Source organism: Gymnoscopelus braueri (genome assembly GCF_963280865.1).
Source record: "Gymnoscopelus braueri genome assembly, chromosome: 13".
NCBI classification, from domain to species: domain Eukaryota; kingdom Metazoa; phylum Chordata; class Actinopteri; order Myctophiformes; family Myctophidae; genus Gymnoscopelus; species Gymnoscopelus braueri.
The window spans coordinates 22,842,012-22,869,575 of record NC_137615.1 but is presented as its reverse complement, the minus strand read 5'-3'; the positions used below and the strand labels follow the sequence as shown (position 1 = coordinate 22,869,575).

Here is a 27,564-nt window from a genome sequence, read left to right as displayed (position 1 = left end):
AGTACCACCCTTCCTGTATTCTTCTTAACAAGGCAAGTAACCCAGCAGAGATAGGTGGCTAAACCAATAAAAGTAGGCTATAATACATATGTACTCAAATGTAAACACTCAAATCAGAAGCTAGAAGCATGGCACAACAACCCAAATATCCAACAGAAACAAGAACATAAAAGTAGTACTACTACTACCTTGCTTGAAGCTTAAAAATTCACAATTTAACTAAACATGCAGAACATGTGCAATGTGATCATGAACAGATTTACTTACAAACTTTGCTTCTGAAGGGAATAAACAAATTGCACCGACGTTGAAAAGACGCTACCTCCTGACTGTGGCTGAATTAACTAAAGGGGCTAATAATCTCGAATGGCACCACTAGTAGGGGGCACTAAGTGAAAAATCGTTACGCGGCGGATAAAAGCATGAAATTTGATACAGATGTCCCTTGGGTCATCCTAAAACATCCTAGAAGGGGTGCCCAAAAAAATCTTAAACAGGAAGTGAGTTATGGACAAAATCCAAAATGTCCACCTAAACTGTTGACCGTTGACTCAAAAGACACCAAAAGAATCTCCAAAAAGCATAAAATGTGGCACACATGTCCCTTGGGTCATCCTAAGACATCCTAGAAGGGGTGCCCAAAGGAATCTGAAACAGGAAGTGAGTTATTGACCAAACTGAAAATGGCCGCCTAGTGTTGTTGATTGACTCAAAAGACAACTAAAGAATCTCCAAAAAGTATAAAATGTGTCACACATGTCCCTTGGGTCATCCTAAGACATCCTAGAAGGGGTGCCCAAAAAAGTCTTCAACAGGAAGTGAGTTATTGACTAAATTGAAAATGGCCGCCTACAGTGTTGGCGATTGACTCAAAAAGCCTATAGAATCTCCAAAAAACATACAATTTGGCACATATGTCCCTTGGGTCATCCTAACACATCCTAGAAGGGGTGCCCAAAATAATCTGAAACAGGAAGTGAGTTATTGACTAAATTGAAAATGGCCGTCTACAGTGTTGAAAGATGATGCAAGATACCTAAAGAATCTCATAAAAGCATGAAATGTGGTACAAATGTCCCTTGGGTGATCTGAACGCATCCTACAAGGGGTGCCCAAAAAGGTTTTAAACAGGAAGTGACCGACTAAAGCAGTTGACACAAAAGAAAACATAAAGGGACCCGGATGTCATAAAAGTGTATAATTTGGTACGTACATTGAGTGCTTCTTAATATATCCTAGAAGGGGTTATTTATTTGTTTGTTTGCTTGTTTATTAAACTTTTTAGGAAGGGACCATGTTGAAGAAATTCTAAATGGCTGTTTAAACAGTTGACCATGGCAGTCTGCATATTATGCAGACTCAATACGACAGGTTAACCTGCCGTATTTTGTAGTCTACCTTCTGTTTTCATTTCTACATCACTTGTTTATTTTACTTTCTGCATTATTTTTTTATTGTACTCTTTGAATCTCTCTGCATATTGTTATTTATTTTACTCTGCATCTTATCGTACTCTGCATATTCTTATTTTACTCTCTGCATCTTATTTATTTTGCACTCTACATCTTCTTGCTTGTTTTACACTCTATCTTCTCATGTATTTTCTTCTTGATCATTACAGTTTTTTTGTGATTAGTGTTTAGTAACTACATGTATTCATGTGTGCCATTTCGCAATTACCAGCACATTGGCATAATGCTCTGCAAGGTAACCCAGCATCCCGGCATCTACACTTTCTCGAACAGAAGGGCTCAGCTTTGCAGCCACACTTGAGTTCTCTAAAAACTTAAGCAGCCTCTGGCAAGAGTGTCCATAAAGGTGTCCACGAATCAGCGACTTTAATCCATCCATATTTGTCAAGAGATGGTAGAGATTGCATAGCTTTCAGGCTTCTGGACCAAATGCCAGATTGGCTGCTCGATTTGAATATTGTAGCAGTGCAGCCCGTGTGGGAGGAGTGTTTTCCATTGAGAGACTATTAAAACTTGTTTTTAGCACCCCTTAGGATGCATTCAGATCACCCAAGGGACATTTGTACCAAATGTCATGCTTTTATGAGATTATTTTTTATGAGTGTCTTTTGCATCATCTGTTAACACTGTACACGGCCATTTTCAATTTAGTCAATAACTCACTTCCTGTTTCAGATAATTTCAGGCACCCCTTCTAGGATGTCTTAGGATGACCCAAGGGACATGTATGCCAAATTGTATGCTTTTATGAGATTCTTTAGTTGTCTTTTGAGTCAATAGATAACACTGTAGGCGGCCATTTTCAATTTTGTCAATAACTCAGTTCCTGCTTAAGATTTTTTTGGGCACCCCTTCTAGGATGTCTTAGGATGACCAAAAGGACATGTGTGCCAAATTGTATGCTTTTATGAGATTCTTTAGTTGTCTTTTGAGTCAATCGACAAAACTAGGCGGCCATTTTCAATTTAGTCAATAACTCACTTCCTGTTTCAGATTCCTTTGGGCACCCCTTCTAGGATGTCTTAGGATGACCCAAGGGACATACGTGCCAAATTTTATGCTTTTTGGAGATTCTTTTGGTCTTTTGAGTCAACGGTCAACAGTTTAGGTGGCCATTTTGAATTTTGTCCATAACTCACTTCCTGTTTAAGATTTTTTTGGGCACCCCTTCTAGGATGTTTTAGGATGACCCAAGGGACATCTGTATCAAATTTCATGCTTTTATCCGCCGCGTAACGATTTGGCCATTTTTTGTGCTTAGTACCCCCTACTACAGGTGAAACAAATGTATTTACCTAAATGGAAAGAGAACAAAAACATGTATCTGCCACTAGAGGGCACCAAACAGCACTGAGGGGGTAGCAGAATAATCTTCTCTGGATAACCCACACTAGTAATAATCAGTCTGGATTCCAAACTACTAGATGTCGCTGCACCAAGTCTATACCCAGCCTTGGGTCTGCTGCTTGATACTGTATGTGTTTAAATCAAAGTCCTTTATATCTGTCTCTCTGTGTAGGCATGACTACTGTAGCCACAGAATGCTAAAGAGAAGAGCACAATTAGACAATTGGAAACTTCTGGTAATCAATAATCATGGACTGCTCTGTCTCTGAGTCACTCCCCCAGGCTCCACCCACAGCAGTCTTAATTGTGTGATAATGCACAATTTTAATAAACCGCTTAAATATGGGAAAAGTGAAACATTGGCTTCCTCTTTCTTCATATGCCAGTGGTCTGGCATCTGATGGGGCTGCTTGAGAGAATTGTATATCACTGACTAGTCTACAACAGGTGACTGCATAATAGGAATATTACAATATAATAATTATGAAATATTTTTTTATTAACAATGCAATCAAGGTTTTAACTGCATACAAACATTCAAAACCCTGTCAGAGCAGGTAAAGGCAGGTGAGAAACATACAACAGAGGCGTTCTCTAATATAACATGCTTACAAACATATTGGGCACCAACAGATAGTGTACTTGGCAGCTTCTGGTATTTTGGTTACACGTTTCGGGTGATCATCAACATGTATAGTCCAACAAAGCCATGCCATTCTGCGTAGAACTCTGATGACAGTTGTTGACTAAACTTCCAGGTTTAGATCACATTTTGCTACTCCAGAGCATAGACAGATTTTCCTTCAGACTACGTGGAGGCTAGTTATCTATAAGTTAGTTCTGCCCCAGGGCTATGTTTATACACATTACTGTGCCTGAGAGTTTGAGTCAATACACATTACAAAAACACAAAACATGACAATGTATGCTGCAAGAAATGAAGTCTAGTTGTGGTGCAATTACCCTGATGAATCCACATGATGTAATGTCGTACTGTACCAGTACACTGCACATTAAAACGATTTAGTGTATTTGCATGACTTGAGATCTAGGTCAAAAGGAACAGGCATTTATAATACAAATTAAACAGTTGATCTCAGATTAGATGAATGAGGTAGCCATTCAATGAGCAACCATCCCATATGTTAAATTCCACACATTGCTCATCCAGTAAGTACTCAAAAAGTTAAATAAAAAATAAGTAGTTGTACCCTACTAAAAACAGAAACCCACACATTTCTTGCACAGTTTTGTATGGAACTTTTAACCTCCTTGGTGTAGCATTATTGTTCCTTCATTCATTAGTTAGCACAACTGATAAGATCACACAGGTGAGGTGACCATCCAGGTGTATCCTTCAGCTCTGAGTTCCTTGTATTGGTTAATTGCTTAGCATTCGGAAAGTTGTCTGGAGTCTCTGACAAGTAATTAATCTTCTTTTTTGGCTTGAACAAATTTAGATTTCTTGGCCAAGCCAATGGCGTCCAGATGTAGGTTGCGGTTGAGAATGACCGAGCCACAGGTGAGAGCCCCTGCAAGAGCACCAGCGAAGCCGCACACAAACACATCCTGGCCTGCAATTGAAAAACACAATGTTTCCTACATTAACCCATTACGATCTGAGGCCGATTCTACAAATGCCTTCTAAATCAGTCAACACATTGAGTGCCAATCGCGTACATCTACGCGAACCTATTTAAAGCCGCCACGTGCCAATCGCGTAGATCTACGCGAACCGCCGGTTCGCGGAGATTTCACCCCAGGTGCACTTTCGGATTTTTTTTAATCCATTTCCGGTTCCGGTTTGACCACCGGAAACAGAATGATTTGGGATCCGGTTTTGCCGATCCCGTCGGCCCTCGTTCTAATGACGAAACTGAAACTCCATTTTCTCCTTGTAGTTTTTTCTCCTCGCATATCACTGTTTAACGTAAACCGCTCTAACTACAACCATGGAGCTCCGTTTGACACGTGTTTTTTTCTGGTAGACGCAGGGAGATCTGGGCGATGTTTACAAACAGTGCAGAGCTCAATCTTAAGGATTTTAACAAGGTCTATGGCGCGTGAAAAAAACAAAAAAACAACAATAAAACGTTGGCACTGGTGAGTACATTATGAGATTAACCTCTGGCATGGAATGTGTTAAAAGAATGTGCCATGGACCCCCAAAATTATATGTATTTGGGCACGGACCCCCATTTGAAAATGTTTTGTGCCAGTGACCCCCAGAAGAGAAGATCTGTGTTAAAAAAATCTAAATTATTCAACATTTTCAAGATTTTTCAAAAATGTTCAAAAATAGCAGATGTATAAGCTCGTAGCACGGCACGAAGTGACGTGCTATGAGCTTATATATCTGCTATTTTTGAACATTTTTTCTACTTATAAAATATGGATAAAGTGGTTCAAATTATTTTATGCTATATTAACACATTTTGCTGGGGGCCCCCTGGAATGCCCTCAAGGACCCCTGCTCTAAATCCTAACAGTGTTCTGAAAAACGTACGTTGCTATATATATATATGTTACAGGGTGAATGGAGAACCAGGTAGATTGAAGAAGGCGCGTTCGTTTTTACCACCCACCCAGCAATTCTGTAGAAGCAACACTAGAGGGAGCCACAAGCCAGGCTTGTGCACAAACATGTATATGGCTGCGACCACACACACACAGTCACACACACACACACACACACACACACACAAGCGCACACACACGCGCACGTGCTCATGCTTTTTTTGGTTTATTGAAAGCAGGACTGTTAAGATACTTTTATTGTGTTCTGGCTTTTGTTTTACTTTCTCCCTGACACACACACACACACACACACACACACACACACACACACACACACACACACACACACACACACACACACACACACACACACACACACACACACACAGTGATCCATGAAAAGAACTATTCTGTCCCTATCGGTTTACAGCTCAAACGGCGCTGAGTCGACTAGTAGAGCATCGGCCGGTCAGCGCGGGCACTCGCGCCTGGAGGAGCGAGGGCGCGCTTCCTCGGCCTCAAGCTCCACAAGTCGGCGCGCCTCCGTCGTGGACAAGCGTGTGCGTGTGCACGCGTGTTCAGCGTTCCCCTAGCGTAGCTTCCTGGTTGCTATGTGGGGGGGAACAACAAAAGACAGGTCCGCGTCGGCACATCAAAGCCCCGCCTCTCCGCGTTCTCCTTCTCCTCGGAGGAGAAGGAGGACGGTTTATTTCGCGAGGAGGAGCTCCTCCTCGCGAAATAAACCGTCCTCCTTCTCTCCGTTTATTTCGCGAGGAGGAGCTCCTCCTCGCGAGCCTCACGTAATAAACCCCCGCCTCGCAGCGTCCTCCTTCTCCTCCTCCTCCTCGCGAGCCTCGCTAAAAGCCCCGCCTCGCCCCGAAGCCCTGTGCCTAAAAACGAGCGCTCTGTCTTCAATCTACCTGGTTCTCCATTCACCCTGTGACATATATATATAATAGCTAAAATCTAAAATGACACAGATGCTTTCCCAGTTTTAATGGGTTAAAACATACACATTCGATATTGATTTTACTGCATGTCGAAAATACTGGTTTTGTGTGTAAAGGGAATAAAAACAAGGTTCCGGGTAATGGTGGTGGCACAGACGTGCTGACCTGTCAGATAGAGGTTCGTCAGGGGAGTCAGGGGTCTCACAGTAGCGTTGAGCTCAGGGCTGAAGCGTGCGATACCGTGGTCCGCTCCGTAGATCTCACCCTTGGGGGCTCCGATGTAGTGTGTGTTAGTGATGGGCGTACCACAGTCAATGTACTCAATCTACAGTTAGAGGGAAGAAAAATAGGAAACCGAACTCTGAGAGACCAAATTGTATATACGGTTATATAATGTGACAACTGAATGAATAAGCCACATAAAAGAGTTTTAGGGCCTACGCAACTGCTCTGCTCGCTATTAGAATGACGCACCTTGTCCCTGGTAACCTTGGGGAAGACGTCCATCACCACCTCCAGAATGGAGTCGATGAAAGCCTGCTTGAGGTCTTTGTAGTCCGGTCCCCTGTTGGTCACTTTATCATCCTTCCACTCCTCAAACCACTCATATCTGGCAAAGCTGACCAGACTCAGCGTGGACTTGCCTGGGGAAATGGAGAGAGAGAGAGAGAGGAAAAGATTACGTGAGTTGTCAAACTCAGAAAATACAGGACAAAATAAATCAATACTGCTCTTCATCAGCTAGATCAAGTTTCTGGACCTGGTGATCTTTCCTCCCAGGTGGAGTCTTTAGCTGATGGAGAGGCCACAAATAGAAGGGGAACACTTTTAGCCGAGTCTTCCTTCTTTCCGTTATAATATGCTTCCACTCTGTAAAAAGAAGACAGGTAGGTTCGGTAAATATTTTGACACAGTTAATGTGCAAACACAATATAATTGAAGCTATAATATTTTGCATCAGGTAATCATCCTTTTTAACCCATGAAGACCGGGAACGCATCTGTGTAATTTTAGATTTCTTTGGCTATTCAAAAATAGCAGATATACAAGCTCATAGTGCGGCACCGACTGCCGCGCTATGAGCTTGTACATCTGCCTCTTTTTTTTTTAATCTTGAAAGATTTTGCAAATCTTTGAATATATATATATTTTCAAAGCGAACATTTGTAACTCAAATCTTTGCTTCTGGTGTTTCCTGGAACTAAATATTTTGGTTTGGGGGTCGGCGGCCAAATACATAATCATTTTGGGGGTCCTTGACATGAAAAAGTTTTTCCGAAACCGGTTAGGATTTGAAGACATTTGTAGATGCGTTCCCGGAGTTTAATGGGTTAAAACAGTTTCCATTGCCACACAATTCAATTGGTTAGTTACTGCTGGGAAGTATTACAAAATCATTGCAGGAATGAAACTGAGATGCTATCTCATGGCATTACATCACAGCAATAAATCACATTCTCAAAGTCCATCCAAGCATTGACCTTACACACTCAGAAGTAGACAGCAATGCCATGACAGAGATCACAAAGATTACATGTTCCAGTAAAGCTTGAGCAAGACACTGAACCCCTAAATGCTCCTGATGAGCAGGTTGGTGCCTTGCATGGTTTGAATGTAAAGCACTTTGGATAAAGGCACTATATAAATGCTCCATTTACTATTTACCATTAAATTGTTTGAATGTTCATAAATTGGCAAAAGTATGGAAAAACAAACCCGAGAGTGAAAAGAGATAATGAAAGATACACACGACTACATACAGCTCATCGAAATTGTTCTCAGTGAAGATCCAGAAGTTGTCTGCTTTGAGGCCTAGGTCCTCCTTGGTTCCAGTCAACCCCAGGAAAACACTCAAACCACCTTCACCGTTCTTCATCATACTCAGCTGATTCTGGATACCTGCAAAGTACGACAGTCACATGCAAAATGAACAAATTAACGCATCTGTGTAATTTTAGAGTTCTTTGTCTATTTTTGAAAAATCGTGAAAATTTGTGCAAATCTTCAAATATATACATTTTTAACTCAAATCTGGGGGTCCCTGGAACAAAATATTTTGAGATGTGGGGGTCCGTGGCCAAATACATATAATTTAGGGTGGTCCTTGACATGAAAAAGAACCATTGATATTATAGCAACATAAGTAAAAAAACGAAACAAAAAAAAACTGTTAGGATTTAGAAGACATTTGTAGAATCCCCAGAAGCAAAGATTTGAGTTAAAAAAAATCACTTTAAAAAACATATATATATACTTATTCAAACTAAGATTTGCACACATTTTCATGATTTTTCAAAAAAATAACAGCTCTACAATATATGCTTAATTTATACATGTACACCCATGTTGCACAACAAAAATAGCAAATCTGCAAGTTCAAAACACAGATCACACATGCTGTGAGCTCTTAGATCGTCTATTTTGTGGTTAATTATAACACGTGATGAACAAAGTTCAATAAAAGTTATTAAATATTTATAGATATATAGATATTTCATTTTTCTGTTGAGTCCAAGGTCTTCCCTAACCTGGGGTGGCCTGGAGTTCTTTTGGCAGCAGCTTCTGGTAGGTGTTGAAGATGCCGGCATCAGAGATGACCATGGGAGCGTGGATATGGATCTCCTCCTGACCCTTCATCACGCTCACACCTGAAACCAAACAACACAGTAAATCAGCTTCTCTGTGTCGGCTAAATGCAACTGAGCTGCTCTTGCATCCAATTATTTGAAGCAAAGATTCATATTCACCATAAGCCTCCTTGGCATCATTGAACAAAATGCGGTTGACCGGGGCACGGACTAGAACAGCACCCCCAGCCTTCTCAATGATGGGGATCATGTGGTAAGCAATCTCACTGGCACCTCCTTTGGGGTACCATGCACCGTGCAGGTAGTGGCAGGTCAGTAGACTGTGCATGGAGAAACTGGTATCCTTGGGCATATTGCCTGTGGATAATTTATAGTGCATGAAAAATTAGTGAAGCCAACACACTGAAGGGAAAAGTTGGAAAACGTTATCCCAGTTTCTCCGTTGGGTGTATACATTAATTTAACCAATAACACTGCTTCCTAGCATACCATAGGTGCCAAAGATGTAGCAGAAGACTGCCCTGAGGTCCTTATTTTCAGTCAACTCGTTGACAACATCTGTCAGGCTGCGGGATGCAATTTTGAAGAAGAAAGATAAACGTTTGGCCAGGCCAGTATAGACCAGGAACTTGGCCAGAGGGCTGGGGATGAGCTTCAGAAGCGCAAGGAGCCAAACACTGCGCCCTGCTTTCTGCACACAAAACAGACAGATAGACAGCTGCTATTGACGGATGCATAAACTGACAAAGACATGTACAGACAAACATGAAAACTTCACTTGGAGGATGAGAGTATTGTAATTCTTTTTTATAGAGTAAGAAGACATAACAATACTCCTTTCATTAGTGAATATGGAATCTTACAAAAATGTGTACAGACTGGGATGGAACTTACATAATTGGAAGGATGACCTAACCTGACCTGACCTGGCATCAGAGTTCAAAGCGATGCAATGTACACCTGTCCTTTTGAGGTGCCAGCCAATGACAGTAAACAACAAAAACAAGAAAAGAGTTGCTGCATGCTTGTTGTAGCTCCAATGCATATTAATTATTTAGAACATAGAGAACTAAAATAGCCAATGTTTTGGCAGCAAAGCAGCATTTTCGTTTGAACCATGAAGAAGGCAGCCTTGATGTAGAAAGGTTCGTTCTTTTTGTTCACTATGTCCTAAAAAAATAATTGTGCACCGGTAGCTACAATTAAGTTAATTCTTGATACAAGTGTGCAGCGACTGTTTCTTGTTTTTACGGGCCTGACATCAGCTACAAAACATTCACTAATAGCACAGTAACTATTTGGCAGCCTATATATGTCGTCCATCACAAAACAATGTATTGTGTCATACTCATACATACTATTGTACCATGTGCAAATTAAGTCAGTCTGTCCAACATTATGCAATCTTTAGCAGACACGTCCGTCCATGTCATGACCTTTGCTTCACAAACCTTTGGCCTCTAGAGCACGGGTCTTCAATGTTTTTCAGGCCGAGGACCCTTTAGCTGAAAGTTATATAAAACTACTTTAGTATATATATTTGTATTTTATTTTATTTATTTATATATATTTTTTTGTTCTCTAAAACGCTGTTATTTTTTTGTCTTATAACAAATGAGTCAAGTAAAAATTAAATGGGTATACTTTGCACCTTTTGTGCCCGTTTTGTACCTATGTTCCATTTTCCTTGTGTAATGTAATGTGCTCTATTGTTGCTTGTTTTATCGTTTTATTTTGTGGGGACTGCGGATGAAAATTTGCATCATTGCTAAGTCTGGTGTATTTACATTATATTGATATGTATTATTCATTAATATACGGTCCTGTCTAAATAAAATTAAGTAAAATAAAGTTGAAAAGGGACCCCACTACATATTGTATAAAATTGTGTCGCAGATTAAACTTTTTCATACATTTCTTCTTAGACTTGTTTGACAGCACTATCATCAGTGTTGTGTCAATTAATGCGGCCCCCCTGTAGTAACTCTTGAGGACCCCCCAGGGGTCCCGGACCGGCTGTTGCAGACCCCTGCTCTAGAGGAATGACAGTAATGAAAGTACATTTCAAAATGTGGCCTTTCTGCATCAAAGTGCAACTGGAATGAAGTGTCATTAGAGCAAAGGCTGAGGCTTAGATAACAATAAAACGGGCCAGACCATCGTTGACCAATAAGCTTTAAGATCCTGCAAAGCTTTCAGTCTTGTACTGTAGCTATACTAGCTACAGTATTAGGGGTCAAATTAATTGTTTCAATTACAAATTGCGATGTTTCTTATTTTCTTATTCAAAGCACATAATACAACAACACATTCAACACTTTCCTTTCTCAATTCTTCTCACACACTAAACACCTTTCTGGGGTTTAGTATCCTAAACCCCAGCGCGTTGAGGATATGCGTTCCTAAATGTGCATATCTCCACCAGGCTGGGTTGCGTAAGTCATGTGTTGCAGCTGTCAGTACTCTATCAAGGAAGCTGGGGGGATAGCATTTGCATGTCATACAGGGCAACTTTTCACTTTTGTGGTACCCCAATCGCCAGAAATGACAGCGCTTTTGAAGGTGCGCTCAATAGAGGCCCCTCAACAGGCAATTCCAATTTGATTGATTGGATGTTGTGTTGATATATGGTGTCGTTTTGTGTAAGAAATACGCCCCGACCAATATTTTAAACCCATTAAAATGCAAAAGGTATGGAATATCAAAACCCTGTTTGACACTCTTTGTCACATGACTCACAAAATAATTTCTATCTCATTTGGTGAAATCATGTTTCTGCAAGGATGCAGAAATTATGGAATATTAAAGTCGGAATGATAAATATTTAGCAAATGAGCTGAGCTTTCAACAAAATCTGTAGGAGTAGTAGCAGAAAGCGCATTTTGAAGAAAATTTAAAATGGCGGAAAATCTACTTAGGCAGAATTTAGCATGGCTTACATAGGGAGTTGCACCATGATCCAAGGAATCCAGGGGCATTTTTTTTGTATTTATTTTATGACCTATGGCTCAACAGCGCCACCATGGGGCAAATTTGAAAAAGAAAAACTGGGGTGGAGTGTCTTCCTAAGCCTACAGGGAGTGAGCATGCAAAGTTTGATGCCAACCAGTCTGGCATTATCAGATATTAGCTGTGCACAGTCACACACAGACACACACACACACTGACAGGGGTGAAAACATAATCTCCGCCTTCAAGCCTGACAGCCTGCGGAGATAATGAAATACTCACTTATTGCAGTCTCACATGTAAAAGCATCCTACCTTGACTAACTTGATATACTCATCGATGGCCTTCTCTTCTCCAGGGAAGCACTTCTTTAACTCTTGGGGGTACCGGTCCCGACCACTATAGATGGGGTAATAGCGCCTGTTTTCAGGTGGGCCTATCACCACTTGGTCAAAGGGGTTCTCCAGTGGCTCCCATTGTAGCTGTCCATTGGTCATCTGGTCCAGCATGCAGCGGAAGGGCTTGTGCTCTAGCAAATCACCAATGTAGTGAATTCCTGTGTGGGAGGAAGACAGACTACATCAGGGCACATTAGGAGTTCACATGAGCTAAAGATTTAATGGACTTTTTTAAATCTTTATATTTAACATGGAACATTTTGATTCACAATAGAAATCTGGTCAATATGCATAAATAATATCATGTCACAAACTACACAGGGGATAAATGATACTCATCTGTGATATACATATATAATAGCAACATATCAAAAACAAGAATACAATAGCGGACCAGTCTTACCAACATCAAATTCAAAGCCCTTCTCAGTAAAAGTGTGACAGCAGCCTCCTGCCCGATCATGCTGCTCCAGAACCAGAACTCTCTTCCCAACCTTGGCCAGAAGTACGGCTATCCCAAGCCCACCGATTCCACTTCCAATGACAACGGCATCCAAGTTTTCAGGTACTTTAGTGGCCAAAAAACCTATGAAAGTGTAAATAGAAAACTGTCAGATATGGGTAGTGCTGTACTACTACTACTACACTAGTAGTTGTTTATTCATTCAACTTTTATATATTTCTCAGAGAATATATTCAGGGAACAAGCCCTCCAATGGTTCCAAGATAACAAAACATTATAGTATGTACTGTATGCATTGTATGTTCGTGCGTGTGTGTGTGTGTGTGTGTGTGTGTGTGTGTGTGTGTGTGTGTGTGTGTGTGTGTGTGTGTGTGTGTGTGTTGTGTGTTTTAAACTAAAGCTGAGACTTGAAGTTACCAAGACGTACAACAAAGTTGCATGGGTAAAGCATTTAAGGCACTTTATCTAACGTACAGTGAGACTTCAAATATGTGGAACCTGACAAACTAGTCTTGGGAACATGTGTGATGACAATGGTGATAAAGACAATTCATTTTAGACAATAGATAAGAGAGGTAGAGGGTCAGCTCTGCAGCCTTCATAGAGCACACTGCCTCTATGAAACAAGCCATTCCATCATGTTCTCATGAACCCTGGTTTATACACCTACACAAATAACAATGCATAGTGAACTTGTAGATCAACTCAGACCAAGTATAAATAAAACATGAATCTAAAGCAGATCAAGCTGGATCGCTGGAATAAATATGAGACTATATGATAATAAGCCCCTTTACCTTTTTTTTGCATTGTGTGGATTATTATTCCATAAATATCTTTAAGAAAAAAAGTGCAAAAACACTATCTAACGCCTACTCACCTTGTTTCAGCACTTTATTCTTCTCTTTCATGTCATGAACCATTGGTTTCAACGGTTCGCGAGTATCGAGACCAAAAGGGTTTGGTCCAGGGGTGGTAAACACATATTTCCGCAGAAATACTGCGATAGCGACACAAATAACAACTACAGTGAGCCACATCGTGAATACTGTAATAGTAAATGTGCTCCTTCGGTCTCTCACTTCCGCGTCTGCCCCAAGTTCACCCTTCGATTTATAGGCTGACTCTTACATAACTCAAATGTTCAAATGAATAACGCCCATGTCTGACGGACAACTACACTAGCCTGTCACACAATACCCTACTGTCTGGCTGATTTTAAACTGGGATCAATTCTCTTTGCCGTTTGCAGATCCGGTCTAGAGCGGATACGGAAATGGTCCTCCTAATGCGCACGTATGTGGGTGGAAATGATCAGCTGCAGTTAGGTGGGCTCTATAAGGGATCTGCGCACTGAACAGTAAATAGAAACCACAAACCAGACTTTCCACACGTGCTGTACTGGAGCCTGGTGGTGACGCAAGGTTACGCTGATCCAAACAAACAACGCCAAGCTTAGTGGGAGGTCGCGCCCGCCACCCTTTCACAAGGAAAACAAAGGGTTTGTTTATTGTATGTTCGCTGCTCGCAATGAATTAAAATACATGTTATTTTCTTTTTGGTGCAAACCGTGCAACGAAACATTACATCTATAACGCAAATAGGAAGAGGGGTGGGGTATGTGAAAGTGATTTAGTCAAGCCACAACGACTCCGTGCTGAACTTTCAGATCTACAAAGCATTGTAGATCTCTGGGTCTGGCTTAATGTCACTGCTGCTGCGCTGCAGTAGCATCGGGAACCCCATGCGTTTTTTTTTTTTTTGCAATGATATGCGTTGACTCAAATGGCTCCCCCCCGTGGTGTGTGAAAGAAGCGCAAGTGGCCATGTATGACCTGGATTCTCACCTTACCTGTACCAAGGTCTTGATTAAATCTCTTTTTGCTCCAAAGATGAGATCACATTAATTACTTATTGTTAAAACGGCAGTTAATGTATATTTCTATTCATCACATTAAGTTATTTAACTGTCCATGTGGAGAGTACCAGATTTAGTCATATCAGTTCTCAAAAGGTAATAGGAACACAGACAAAGTACTTATTGCTTTTAGATTTGAGTCATGGCCATTTAATCCTATTGTTGAGTCAACAATGGGATATCCCTCAGTGCAAACACAAATATCAAACCCCACACAAACTATACAAAAAATAAACACAGCAACTTCTAGATTTTATCTTTGCTCAATTATATTTTACCTGCATCTTCACATATTGCCAATGTCCTGCAACAAAACACCATGAGACCCGTTTTTCATTTTTCATTTTGTATTTCCAACCAACATTTTACATAAGAAACACTTAACTGGGGTTATTTCCCAATCCCACCCATCCTGCGAGATGTCCTGGAGTCCCTGACACATTTAATCATCAGTTCTAACATTCATGAACCATTCAGTAAACCTCCAACCACAGCCCCTTCACACCCCTGTGAAATGTCCAAACTTGTCCGTACATATGTTTTTCAGTAACTGAGATGGTCCATGTAACCATTTGACTTGATGTTGAACAGGGCTTCTTCTGTTAGTGTAGCAAGCTGGAGGGGGGAGGGGGTCATGAAAGTTAGTACATACTGGAAGGAGTATTCCAAAAGACAAAAATGTTGATTCCCGCATATACCTGTACATCTTCAGCAAGCAGAGAGTTGAGAGATTTCCAAACAACACTTCGTTAAATTATTGGGGTTGATGGCAAATCTGCAGTTTCAAGCATGAAACAAAAAGTCTTGACAGAAGCCCTTGTCGTGTGTCCACTTCTGGTATTTTTCACCTCCTCTTGATTATTTTGTTTGTTTAAATATTTTTTTGGAACATTTAGAGTTGCGTGTTCATTTTTTAGTCTCTAAAACATGACAGTTTTTCCATTGCAAAAATAAATGAAAAGAGCATTTCCAACATTTAGGAACAGGATAAAAGGTTAGGTGAGTGTGAATGTGTTTCGGGATAATTTTGTTGTTAATTTTCTTCATATTATTTACATGTAGTACGGTATTGACGTTTCATAGGTATGCCAACAGTGTGGGTTTGGTGTAACAATAATATATGTGCAGTCTGTTCATGTTTGTCGTGTGTATCGTACAATCGAGACAGCTTTCAGATGTTGAAGGGATGTCCGGGATGGTGAACTACGATGGCTTAAGGTCCATGTGATGGAAGGAGGAGAAAGAGTGCAAGGAAGGACCAACTCTCCCCACTCCCTGCCTGGCAGCGGTAGTGCAGGTCAAAGTTCAACTGGTCAAAAAGAAAAATGGGCGGTGGGTTTCCCTTCCTGAAGCAGGAAGTTAGTCAGTCCATCTGTCAGGTGGTCAGTGCGTTGGTATGGGTATCCTGGCCGGCCTATTGGCGACTCTTGTTTGGGGTTAAAAGAGGACGTCACTGAAGTACCAAACCAACCTGAGGAGGAAAAAAAAGAGGAACCATTATGCTTTTAACAGTGAGTCAGTAGCACAGTGAAAGAATCCGGAAAGCAGATAGAAGGGTAAATCTGCGACCATATAAAAATCTGCGACCATATAAAAGGAGTCTAGAGAAATTCTCTGCTATCATTAACTAAGCATCAATACCTCTGTGTTGTCCTCTAGTCACTAAGGTAGTGTAAGTGATATTTTGTTGGTTAAAACAAAAAAGTTGTGAAAAGTTCTACATTTTGATAGTAATCATTGCTATAGTCTAATGGAAGCTTAAGTGTTGAGTTACAAACAAACATTCTATTATATCTGTGTCATCATGTTAGACAACAGGGACATGGGAAAACATAGCTATGATTCCCCTGCTGCCCATAGTGCAACAAAAAAAAAAAAGGACAAAACCAAAACTTTATTCAAAAGTATATTTTGGACTGTGGATGCACGTTCACAAATATATTTCAAGCCATTCAAAATATATTTCCTTCTATATAGAAGGTATATTTTTTAATCATAAATAGGAGAGTTAACAGACAGACAGGCTGAAGATGACCAAGGTCTTAATTGTGATGCTTATCAATGTGACACTTTCACCGCATATCCACAGGGGTGTGAGCTGTTGAAAAACTGGACACGACATGGGTGGCAAGACCACATAGCAAAATAATATTTACACTTATAAGTGTCGCAGATTAATGATGTTTGTACAATGCTCAAAGAGAAGTGTATTCATTGTATGGATGGCAGACTGAGGATGTTTTTTTGACCAAAACATTTCTGTTATTGACTGCATGTTTTTAGTGGCAAAATACCTTTTGCCTTCGAAAAACTGATGTGGACATTCCACTTAATGATAGATACGCGTGTGTGAGCATTTCTCTAATGTAGTTGTAAATTAATATTAAACATTTAAAATTGCTGACTGATGCTCATTCTCAAATCAGGGTTCTCTCTGCCTCTCCAGCTCTTTAGTAAAGAAATGTACTAAAATGTACCAATTTCAGCTAATTGGGAGAGAGAACCAATTCACCAACTTCAATTTATATTGTTCCAATTCCAATTTTGTCTGCTCATTTCTTTATGTCAGCACTTTCAATTGCACTTGTTTATCCTGTATCAGTTCTCTCCCCTGATAGACATTGGTGACATTGGTGTCCCGGAATGAATTTTCTGTTTACTTCTGGAGAGATGGGGAGACCCCCATTACTGAACAAACATTCTATAGCAATGATTACTATCAGAATATAAAGCTACTTAAAGGCATACTAGGTAACGTTTTCAACAAAACTAAAGTTAAATTGTATATCTTTTGTGAGTGGCAAAAGTTTCACAACACCCACTCCATGAATTTCACCCCCGGAAGCCTTTTATTTATATATTTTCTATTGAACGTGGACGGGGGGGACTTTCCCGGGAAAATGACGTTCCTGGCCAACGTCATGACGTCGTGGCCGACGTCCTGGCCGACGTCATGACGTCGGCCAGGAACACCGCAACGGTTTCCTGTTTGGCCAGGAACTACCGCGCTAATAACAAAAAGGAACCTCACGCTGATTTTAAGAGAATGTAGGATTGGAAGATCAAAAAAGAACAGAAAAAGAAAGCACAGCTCATGGTAACTAATGCTCCACTGGCTAAGAGAAACGATCCGTAGATAGTATAAAACAATTAAAAGATCGCTTTTTGAAACGCTTCCGGCTTCCGGTGAAAACGAATGGAATTCTGGGTAATCGAGGACTACGGAAATTGTATGCAGTGACGGTAGTGACCAGCAGAGGTTGCTAAAAATCGTTATTTGTGATTCTGCATTGTACAACTTTAACACTTATTTTAACATAAAAATATCACTTGCTGCACATTTAAAACATGGAAACATATTCAAATAGAAACATATTCAAATTCCATTAGTCTGAAACTACTGAAATGATACAGTAACCCTAACGCATCAAAGGTACGGTAAATTAGGCATCTAAACATAACAGACATCAGCGATTCCTGTCCAACTTGCCCTTCCATCCAGGTCCTAACAGCCCTTCAATTCAATGTACATCTCTGTAAAAAGCAAAAGCATGCAAAATACAAAACCCTCATAACATACCTTTTCTGACCCCATGCTGGGACACTTCCAATTGTACAGATAATACTGTAGATTCCCATCTCCGATGCCAAACTTCAGCTTCTCCAAGAAAGTCTTGTTTTCCATTAGGTCCAGTGCATTGAAGACATCAAACCCTTTCTGGATATAGAAAATAAATAAACAAATAAATAAACAAACGGACATGAATACATAATGCAACTCCCAGCCCCAGACTGAAGAATTACTGACCGATTTGGCCAGGATAAGGGCATCAGACATCAGGTCCAACAGCGTGGTGGTGGTGTGCACGTTGTAGAAGGAGTAGGCAGCCTTCAGACTGCGGTGTACAGGGTGGTTCATAATGGTAGAGGGCAGTGTGTAGAAGCTCAGGAAGTCAGTCACCCTGCCGCCATCAGTCTGTTGCAGGCAAAATAACAACAATCAGCCCCTGTAAACCTTTCACGGTGCATGAGCAATGCTGTGTTCACACTAGCAGCGACAGGCTAAAGTCATTTTAAAAAGGTAAGCCAGCGACGTGAAGATACAAACTCATACTTGACACTTGTCGCTGCGTGGCTGGCGTGACACTCTACAAATGATATGTTATTGCACTCCAATGACGCAACTAAGCATCAATCAATCATATGTGTTTGTTTGACCATTTCCACTCCCCCCACAATTCCAGTTCCATTCCATACAAGGAAGAACACCTAATTATTGCCGTTAACCAGTTCCCTGTGCTATTTAACCCTACCCTTTTCATTTACGCAGTGTGGCTTGAGCAACCCCTCAAAGGCGACTTAGCAGCAATGTAGCTGTAACGTTTGGTCGTTTTGTAGTTTTTGTCACGGCTAGTGTGAATGCAGCATATGTCTTCAATACGCAGCATGCATTCTTTCTCCTCTTGAATAATTTAACATGGGTGTTACCTCCACCAGGTAAGTGTCGATAATGTTTTCCTGGGGAAGCAGCCAGTGCTCCACCTCTTCCTCATTCATGACGGGTGCCAGGTGGAACTGGCTCAGGTATCCAAGGAGTAAGCGATGTACTGCTGGCACATCATTCTTTGTCATGGGCCGCAGGCCAGACTTGGTGGCCTGGAGAAGAGAGGACAGGGAAAGTGGAGGGGATTAAACTCAGGCATAAAACATGTGATGAATAGACTGAGTGGTGCATAGAACACAGTCAGAATACATGCATTCACCAACCTCAGGCAGACGGTACAACTTCATGGTGCGCTGCATAGTCATATTCCGGCTCAGGTGTGAGAATTTCACCTCAATCAGCTTGCGGGGGTTCAAAGAGCGATGCCAGTACCTGCAAACACCAACACATTGTCATTAGGGGTGTGCCGATATATCGTCCCGCGATATATCGCGATACGTTTTCGTGACGTTTTGGAAGAAAAAAATCGTTTTTTTTTTTTTTTTTACAATAATAATAATCATCAGGCATGCAAACAGCCCCGAGGTGAAAAGGGTGACAACATGTTGTTTTTTTCGTGTCAGGTGTCACACTATTGCCCTATTTGGATTCAAAACGGCTATTGTAGCTGAAAAGCTAAAAGTTTGCGTCTGAATAATGAAAAAACATAATTATTTGTTTGCATTTTTTCTCCCCCATATATTTTCATAATAAAAAAAGTGCGTATCGTATCGAAATCGTATCAAAGTTGTGAGCCAAATATCGTATCGTATCGGCACACCCCTAATTGTCATACACCAATTATGAGAATTGTGTACATCAATCAGTCACAGACTTCTACCGTCAATACGTGGCTACATTTATCCCATCTCTCTTTTACTTAAGAATATTCATGGTAATAAAGCTGAGAACAGAATTGTAAATTAACTGAGCAAAGGAGAGCATGAAGAACAGAAGAGGGTATGTATGTACGCATTTTATCCATCTCACCCACCTGCATGTACCCACAGGTTTAGGCAGCACCACTCCAGCAGTGTAGACAGCTTGAAAAATGCCCTGCAGGTTGACCCGTCTGGTGATCTCTCTGATCAAAACCGGGGCAACTCGTTTGGCACGAAGCTTCTTGTGGACACAAAGGAAGTTGATCTCGACCATTTTCTTTTCTCTGAATGAAAGGAACAATGCATGAAAATCTATAATAACATTCTACACCGCAATTGGCTTGATAGTGAATTGATGGTTGAGGGAAAAGCATTTGTACTCTTTTCTCAATGATTGATATACATTATGAAATACTTTTCCCTCCATTATATTTCAGTAATCACTACTTAGCCATCATATTTTTCCCTCATTCGATTAGAGTTCACTTACATATCATAGATACGAATGTTGGCAGGGATGGCACTGATGAATCCCACAAGCTTCTGGTTAGCGATGACCCTGACCCCACAATGCCACTGTGGCAACCAACCAGGAGGGCGCAGGGCCCTGGGAAAGACAGAAGATGAGTCAAATACAACATTATCACCCTATATAAAATTCAAAATAATAGAAAAGGTTTGCCTGGTTCTGTGTGAAAACGATATGGCACAAACTTTATACAAATATATTACACAATAAATGACCACCATACCAAATATTGCATTAAGATTAATTTTACAATGGCAACCTGGGAAAACAAACAGTAATGGTTACCAGAGCAGGAACTCAGGGGAGTAGTCGAATCGGAACATGTTGTCATCATCCTCCACATAGTTCTCATTGAGAAGAGTGTAAAGCTCCTTGAGCTGGTTCAACAGATAGAGGAAGTTCATTTGGGGAACTGCATTAATTCTAGAGTATATACATTTACATAATCTATTTCACAAAACACAGGTTTTTAAGCTTGAACATTAATACAAACTTAACAGAAAGACAAAGTAGGCCACCTTAACACAGTGCCAATCGCGTGCCAATCGCGTAGATCTACGCGAACCTAAATAATTGTGCAGCGTGCCAGTCGCGTAGATCTACGCGAAGTGGTCTTATTTTTATTTTTTCTCGCAGGTTCACATTTCATTGTAGGCCTCTCTCACAGTGACACATTTCATTGTATCACACCCGGAAACGGAAATATCCATATCCGGAGATTTTCGTTCCCACCGCTCTAAATCTTCCCCTAATCCTCCATCATCTCTGAGTTTTTTTTCTCCTCGCTGATCGCTGTTTAACATAAACCGCGATTACTTCAAAATAGACGATCGCCGATTGAAACGGTCTTCTCTGGGCCACTCACACAGCTACCCTGTGTGTCTACAAACAGTTTAACGCGCAATCTTAAAAAGGTATTTAGCGAGGTCTGTGGCGACGTGAAAAAAACTAAAAAACAACAATAAATCGCTGGCACTGGTGAGTACATTATGATATTAAACTCTGGCGTGGAATGTGATAATAAAGTCACCTAAAGTCCTGAAAAAAAGTTCTGAAACAAATTCGGCCAATTATTTCTCCCCTTCAATAATACCAATTGGTATTGTATTTGATATCGTTGATTATTCACCTAGTCGCTCTCGTTTTGAGCGACCTGCCAGCACCCTTGTACAACGAAGTATAAAATAGGGCTTAAGTGGTTTATTAAAATTATCAATTTAGTCGTAAAAGAAACTATAGAATGTAAGTAATTTAGTTGATATATAATTAATTAATACAATTATCCAAAATAACGTGCTTCTCGATTTTTCGATAAATCAAAAAAGTAATAAATAGAATAACCTCTATGAAAATAAACGATAGTTAGAGCCATAGAGCAGAGGTTCACGCCATCTTCCCTACAACAGCCATGACCAGCCAGTAGTAGTTGCTAGTGTGGCAACAAGGAATCCTGCAGGCGTCCTACAGAACACTGCCAATAATGTTCGTTGGAGGGTCCAGCCAGGCCAGGGCAGAGTGTTTTACCTCCATGTCCCCCGGATGCACGCAACTAGTGCCTACTGTGTTATTACTATTCTATTGTAACAAGATAACACCCACATAACCAGGGCTGACAATAAATGGAGGCCCAACAGGTATACTGCTGAAATACAATGAGATCAAAGAGGTTTTTACAAAAACAAGAGAACAGGGAGAAATTTACCTTGAGTTTATAACTCATTACTAAACAATGCGATGCGATACGGAATAACTAGCCAACACCAACTCGAGACTCCTGTTACTAAACAAGAAATTACAAATGTGTCCTAAATGTCAGTTCTGATACAAATGTCAGTTCTGAAATTACAAATGTGTCCTAAATGTCAGTTCTGATACATCAGTAGAATAATGATGAATCAGGCATATCCATGCTTGTGTGTGTGTGTGTGTACACATGCTTCCATACCACAGAAGGGTCTCCCAAGTCAAGCGCATCCCAGCCGAATCCTTGTGGAAGGCTGTAGGGCTCCTCACGAATGTTGTCTTTGTCAGGCTCAATGGAGCCATGAGATGTCACCATCTCCCCTTGAAAGGAACATAAAAGTGTGTCTCAAATGATACAACAAAGCAGAATGATTTGTATTCGATTAAATTACACTTTATTGATTACCGGGGGGGGGCTCACGTACATTAGGGAGTTTGAAATTCAGAGAGGGAAATCTGCAACGTTCTTAAAATGGATACCTATAGCTGTGAAATATGAAATGTCATACCTAGCTTAGGCACTGGCTGTGTGTCCCAGAACTGGTAACTCCTCCGGCTTGCCTCCTCCATGGTTTTGGCAGGGCCTTGGCCTACTGAGAACAGTTCTATGGCCTTCTGGATCTCCTGCAACTTATCAGCTGGCAATGAGTTTACCTGTTCAGAAGGTTATGAAGGAAATAAAGCGTTGAAGGGCACACAAAAATCTGCACAGATACCATTCTCTCTTTCGAGAGGTTGCTTTGAAGAGGTAATAGAATGAGTTGTCTGTGTAGCCATTTCCAGCAACATCTGAACTAAACACAAAGCTCTACCCAACACTGACCTTGGCAAGGGGGTCCTGTACTGCTTCTGTGGCTCCAGACTTCTTCTTCTTCTTCGGTTTCTTTTTCTTCTTCTTAGCCCCAGTGTCATCCCCCAGACCCTTGTCACTGAAACAGGAAAGAAACAATACATGTCCTTCAAACTGCTTAAAACGTACCAATCTGTTTGGGACAGACTTTCAAAATAAAACAAAAAGGGACATAAATTACTACATCTACATGCCAGCGAGACATATCTACCACAAGCACAATTATGTGAGGCTAAAGAATGGTGAGGAATGCGTCTGTGTGATCACCCCTCACATTAAAACCCCATTTCAAATGGTAGCCGTGTAACTGCATCCACTGCCTGTCCGTCATAAACCCCTTTTCTGGGGGGGAAAAAAGTAGCTACTACTAGAAAGCTACAAACCCCCACCCAACTCTCCCATCTTCTGGGCCAAGGGAGTCTGCATACTTACAGAGAATATGGGAGGATAATCTCATTAGCGTCCAAGGGGGGAGATAGGCCAGGCAGTGGCCTGTATTTGTAACACCAGGACAGATGGCCAATCACATGATCCCAGGGCAAGAGTGTATACACATATATGTACAAGAGGTCAGAGCACATATAGGGACAATACACAACAAAACATTCAATGGCTTGTTCGACTGGCTTCCATTTCATCATCCAGAACCCATTCTTTGTATCCTCTCAGTGTGTGTGTGTGTGTGTGTGTGTGTTGGGGGGGGGGGGGGGTATGCGCTTAGGTGCAGGGTATGCAAAATGATGTAACGACCAACGACACGATCACAGATATGCTCAATGAATGAATGGGCTTACAACTAGCATGCCCCCAAGGGTCACTCATTACCCCACCCCCAATTTGTGTTCTCAAACTGGTATGGAGAATTATTTACGGTGATATACCGTTAGACACGCCTTGGTGCATACATACAAGTGCATGACTGTCATCAGTGCGCAAGTCGGGCCATTAACTGTTAGCCAGTGCGAATCAAAAGGCGATGTCCATGCAACACTGACTAAATAAAGCGTGACATGTCAACTGGGTCGCCTGTTTGCATTAGAAACCGTGCTTCTGGTGCATATCATGGTCCAAACAGCGGCTCCATTGCATCGACTCACTCACAACGTGAACAAGAAGACCCCACGGATGACAATTAACGTCATCTATATGCATATTGTGCTTAGGTGTGCGTTTCGTTTTGGTTTCACTTTGAAATGCAGCCATCGCCATACATACAGCAGACTAGACAGTAGACAACATAGACAATAGGGTTTGACAGCTAGCAAGCAGCATGCTATGTCGCTACATGTCAGCTGGGGGGGTTGGTTGCCACAAAACGGCATCTGCTTGATCAACGGGCCGTGGCGTGGAGGATAGAATAGTGTCAACTTTAAAACACTGGACTTGAGATCTCTAGTAGAGTACCGCGGTACGGGCCACCGTCGTGCAATAGAACGCAAAATGAGGTTTGAAACAACTTTAATCTTCCTCTCTATGCTAGACCCTCCTCGCCATCAAAAGCAAGGAAGAATGAAACCGGGACTCCCACTTTCTTTGGTGTTTCGCCCATGTGGGCGTGCTTATATGCCTATACCCTAACCTCACTAAAACTATGCCTAAACCTAACCCTAATCTTAACCTCACAAAAACTATGCCTAGTCCTAACCATTAACCTCACAGGAACTATTCTATGCCTAAACCCAACCTCAAAACCACGCCTACCTGGTCGAAACACCGGGAAAAGAGAGTGCGGAATGAAACCGGCCCTAAGTCCCGCCCATACCAGGAAAAGAACGCACCGTCGTCCAATCATCGCAGAGAACAGGCAAGCGAACAGCCATTTCTAACCAATAGAGCAAAGCCAAGTGGGCGGGACAAGGCTGGTCAGACTCTAGTCTCGATCCACCGAGCTAATAGTTACCTCGCCTCGGCTCGCTTTGCTAAAGTGTGCCAGACCGTGACACACAATATGCCACTGCATTCGAGCCCAGACGGCGTCCTTACCCATCGTCAAAGTGGTGCTCTTCGTTCTCACAGTCGCTGCAGTGCCCGTGGTCTTCTGCGTCTTCTTTCTCCGACATCTCTGCTGTCTCATTCTCATCCGCCATCTTCAACTAGGAAGTGAAGGAAGCACCGCGTGCCCTCGACGCCTTTAAACACCCCCGAATGCTATTGGTCCAGAGCGCTGGCGCTCCAGAGCATCAGCTCTGATGTAACTGACTGGCTTCTGCTCAGTGTTTTCATTTCAGATATATATATATTTCAGGCTGTGAGTGACCCCCCAACATAAATCATATTTGAACTGTGGACCCCCCACCCTGACAAGCACTTGGAATTGTAGGTGTTGAGGCATTACAGACTCGGTTCCTCAAATAAATATTGTGAAAATAGCAGATCTACAAACTCACAACGCCTCTTGTTGCAAGGCATTGTGAGCTTGTAGATCGGCTATTTTCATTTTTTGGCCTCTATTAATATATTGGATTCAAGTTCATCTGTATTTTCAGACATTTAACCACGTAAACCCTCAATACTTGGTAAATTTGACCTTTGGCGCTGTACTTGGCCTGCTCTTTTTCCCCTCTAGTCTACACCCAAACCTCTTTGCCAAAAATTGGCAATGATGTACAAGCTTGCAAACACCTCACAGCGCAACACCTTGTGAGCTTGACCATCAGCTATTTTCGACATATGTTCCCCCCAGAATAGGGATGCTAGGGTTCAAGCACATGTAGAAAAAAAGTTAATACCACACAATGACTTGGCATCCCCCCTGTAGTAACTCTGATGACCTCGCTCTCTTTAATCACTGTGTAGAAGACTACTCCTATATTAAAATATGCAGGTAGGCAAAGTATCGTATTTTGCGTACCGGCAAAATATCATATTTCACATATATTTATATGATATCACGCTACTCAGAGTACACATTGTATATGTGAGTTCAACAGTTAAACTAAGAATAATGCAAGCCAATAGGGTATAATTACTAATAAAGATTGTAATTACATTTCCTTAAAGGGGGTGCAAGTGATTTGTTTGTTTTAAAAAATGTTCTCCAGCTCTTATAAACTTAACACAAAGATAATTTATCAGCTTATATAGATAGATAGATAGATAGATAGATATGTTGGTACAGTAGGTAGGTAGATAGACAGATACCTTTATTGATCCTGCGGGGGATTTTCAGGCACCAGAGACAGCACAGCAGTATGTTACAGATACAGGGCAAAGAAGTACAATAGGTACAGAAGAATAACATCACAATAAAGACACCCTCAAACAAATATGAATTAAGTATACATATGTATACAGTAGGCTACACCCTCCCTATACAATCATTCTGCCTGATGCAGAACAAAGTATGCAGACATACGCTCTATGCCACTGTTTCCCAAACACTCAGACACATTTTTATGGTCACGAGTAGATTTCAAAACATTTTCGAAAAATGCAAATATTTTCATGAATTAAAAGCAAAAAATAATGTATTATTATAAAATGTATTTTTAGGATATGCCCTAAGAAGTAGTGAAAATAGTGCTATTATGCGTTCACAACGCGTCTCATCGCGACGCGTTGTGAGCTTGTAGATCTGCTATTTTCACTAGTTTGGGTCCTGTCGAGACATCAAATTTCTCTTTTGGGTCTCGAGCTAAAAAGTTTGGGAACCAGTGCTCTATGCAATGCAGAACATGAAAAAGTGCTGCAAGGTAAGCCTAAAGTTATGACATCAGCACAACAGATTGGATGTTATAATAGTCATATAACGTCTTAATGCTACTAGTAATGCTACTGTTAATGCTAAGTCACAGTTGCCCTTTGCGTGCCTTGATTTACATTCTCATAGAAAACGGCACAAAAGGACTGACGAAGCCCCTCCAGCCTCATCCTAGGGTAAGAGGTTAGAGTTACATTTTATAATGTTCCAGTTCCACTTTTGTCTGCTCTTTTTTTTCTCCTCATCACTTCCAATTTTACTTGTCTCACTTAATTGTATTAAATTGGTATCCTGATCTGAACATGTATTTTCCTATTTACTTACTTACTGGAGATGGAGAGATCCCTGTTACCGAACAAACACTCTATCAGAATATACAGTTATTTAATACTATAGTTTTAACAAAAATCTCACACACCCTTTAATGAATATTACTTCAGTTGACCTGTCAAATGTCATACGTTAAGCCTAATAATTTACTCTGTGTGAGGCAAACTTGGCTTTTAGCCCTGTAGAATACCCAGTGCTATTTGCCCTGAGATCAATGAACTACTGGGTAATAACTGGCCAATAAGTAACCTGTTAATTGTAAACAAAGCTAACACATAATAGCACTGTCTCTTTTGTTTGTCTGTCTGACACACTGACTGACTGACTCTCACACACACTCACTCTCTCACACACACACACACACACACACACACACACACACACACACACACACACACACACACACACACACACACACACACACACACACACACACACACACACAC

General features: G+C 41.2%; 2 protein-coding genes and 1 long non-coding RNA gene across 3 annotated transcripts in view; all 3 read right to left on the bottom strand.

Moving 5' to 3' along the window:
* The window catches only part of LOC308098157, a 1,775-nt gene extending 1,400 nt beyond the window's left edge, over window positions 1–375 (bottom strand). Inside the window, exon 1 of the long non-coding RNA XR_013934267.1 lies at window positions 268–375. This is a non-coding gene — a long non-coding RNA (uncharacterized lncRNA). The remainder of the gene's footprint in view (window positions 1–267) is intronic.
* A 2,928-nt stretch (window positions 376–3,303) lies between these two features.
* LOC308099753 (all-trans-retinol 13,14-reductase-like) lies at window positions 3,304–13,811 on the bottom strand. Its single transcript, XM_080448505.1, has 11 exons — window positions 13,565–13,811; window positions 12,625–12,807; window positions 12,138–12,379; window positions 9,364–9,565; window positions 9,034–9,231; window positions 8,815–8,934; window positions 8,047–8,185; window positions 7,047–7,156; window positions 6,761–6,930; window positions 6,452–6,611; window positions 3,304–4,393 (listed from the first exon to the last, which is right to left on the bottom strand). Exons 1-11 carry the CDS (start codon window positions 13,722–13,724, stop codon window positions 4,248–4,250), a joined length of 1,830 nt encoding a protein of 609 aa, XP_080304631.1. The 5' UTR covers window positions 13,725–13,811; the 3' UTR covers window positions 3,304–4,247.
* A 947-nt stretch (window positions 13,812–14,758) lies between these two features.
* On the bottom strand, window positions 14,759–25,181 carry nmt1a (N-myristoyltransferase 1a). The gene is made up of 12 exons (XM_080448500.1): window positions 25,072–25,181; window positions 23,062–23,167; window positions 22,748–22,892; window positions 22,441–22,559; window positions 20,781–20,872; window positions 20,457–20,573; window positions 20,080–20,250; window positions 19,370–19,478; window positions 19,091–19,258; window positions 18,411–18,578; window positions 18,183–18,320; window positions 14,759–16,073 (listed from the first exon to the last, which is right to left on the bottom strand). Exons 1-12 carry the CDS (start codon window positions 25,173–25,175, stop codon window positions 16,053–16,055), a joined length of 1,458 nt encoding a protein of 485 aa, XP_080304626.1. The 5' UTR covers window positions 25,176–25,181; the 3' UTR covers window positions 14,759–16,052.
* Between the last annotated feature and the right edge of the window lie 2,383 nt (window positions 25,182–27,564).

Excerpts from the sequence above, each read along its gene's own strand:
- nmt1a (XM_080448500.1), bottom strand. The coding sequence starts at position 25,175 with ATGGCGGATGAGAATGAGACAGCAGAGATGTCGGAGAAAGAAGACGCA. Across the intron at positions 20,251-20,456 it reads AACATTCGTATCTATGATAT|AGAAAAGAAAATGGTCGAGA; the intron begins GTAAGTGAACTC and ends CCTTTCATTCAG. Across the intron at positions 19,259-19,369 it reads AGTTGTACCGTCTGCCTGAG|GCCACCAAGTCTGGCCTGCG; the intron begins GTTGGTGAATGC and ends TCTCTTCTCCAG.
- LOC308099753 (XM_080448505.1), bottom strand. The coding sequence starts at position 13,724 with ATGTGGCTCACTGTAGTTGTTATTTGTGTCGCTATCGCAGTATTTCTG. Across the intron at positions 9,232-9,363 it reads CTACATCTTTGGCACCTATG|GCAATATGCCCAAGGATACC; the intron begins GTATGCTAGGAA and ends AATTATCCACAG. Across the intron at positions 6,931-7,046 it reads CTGGGAGGAAAGATCACCAG|GCAAGTCCACGCTGAGTCTG; the intron begins GTCCAGAAACTT and ends CCATTTCCCCAG.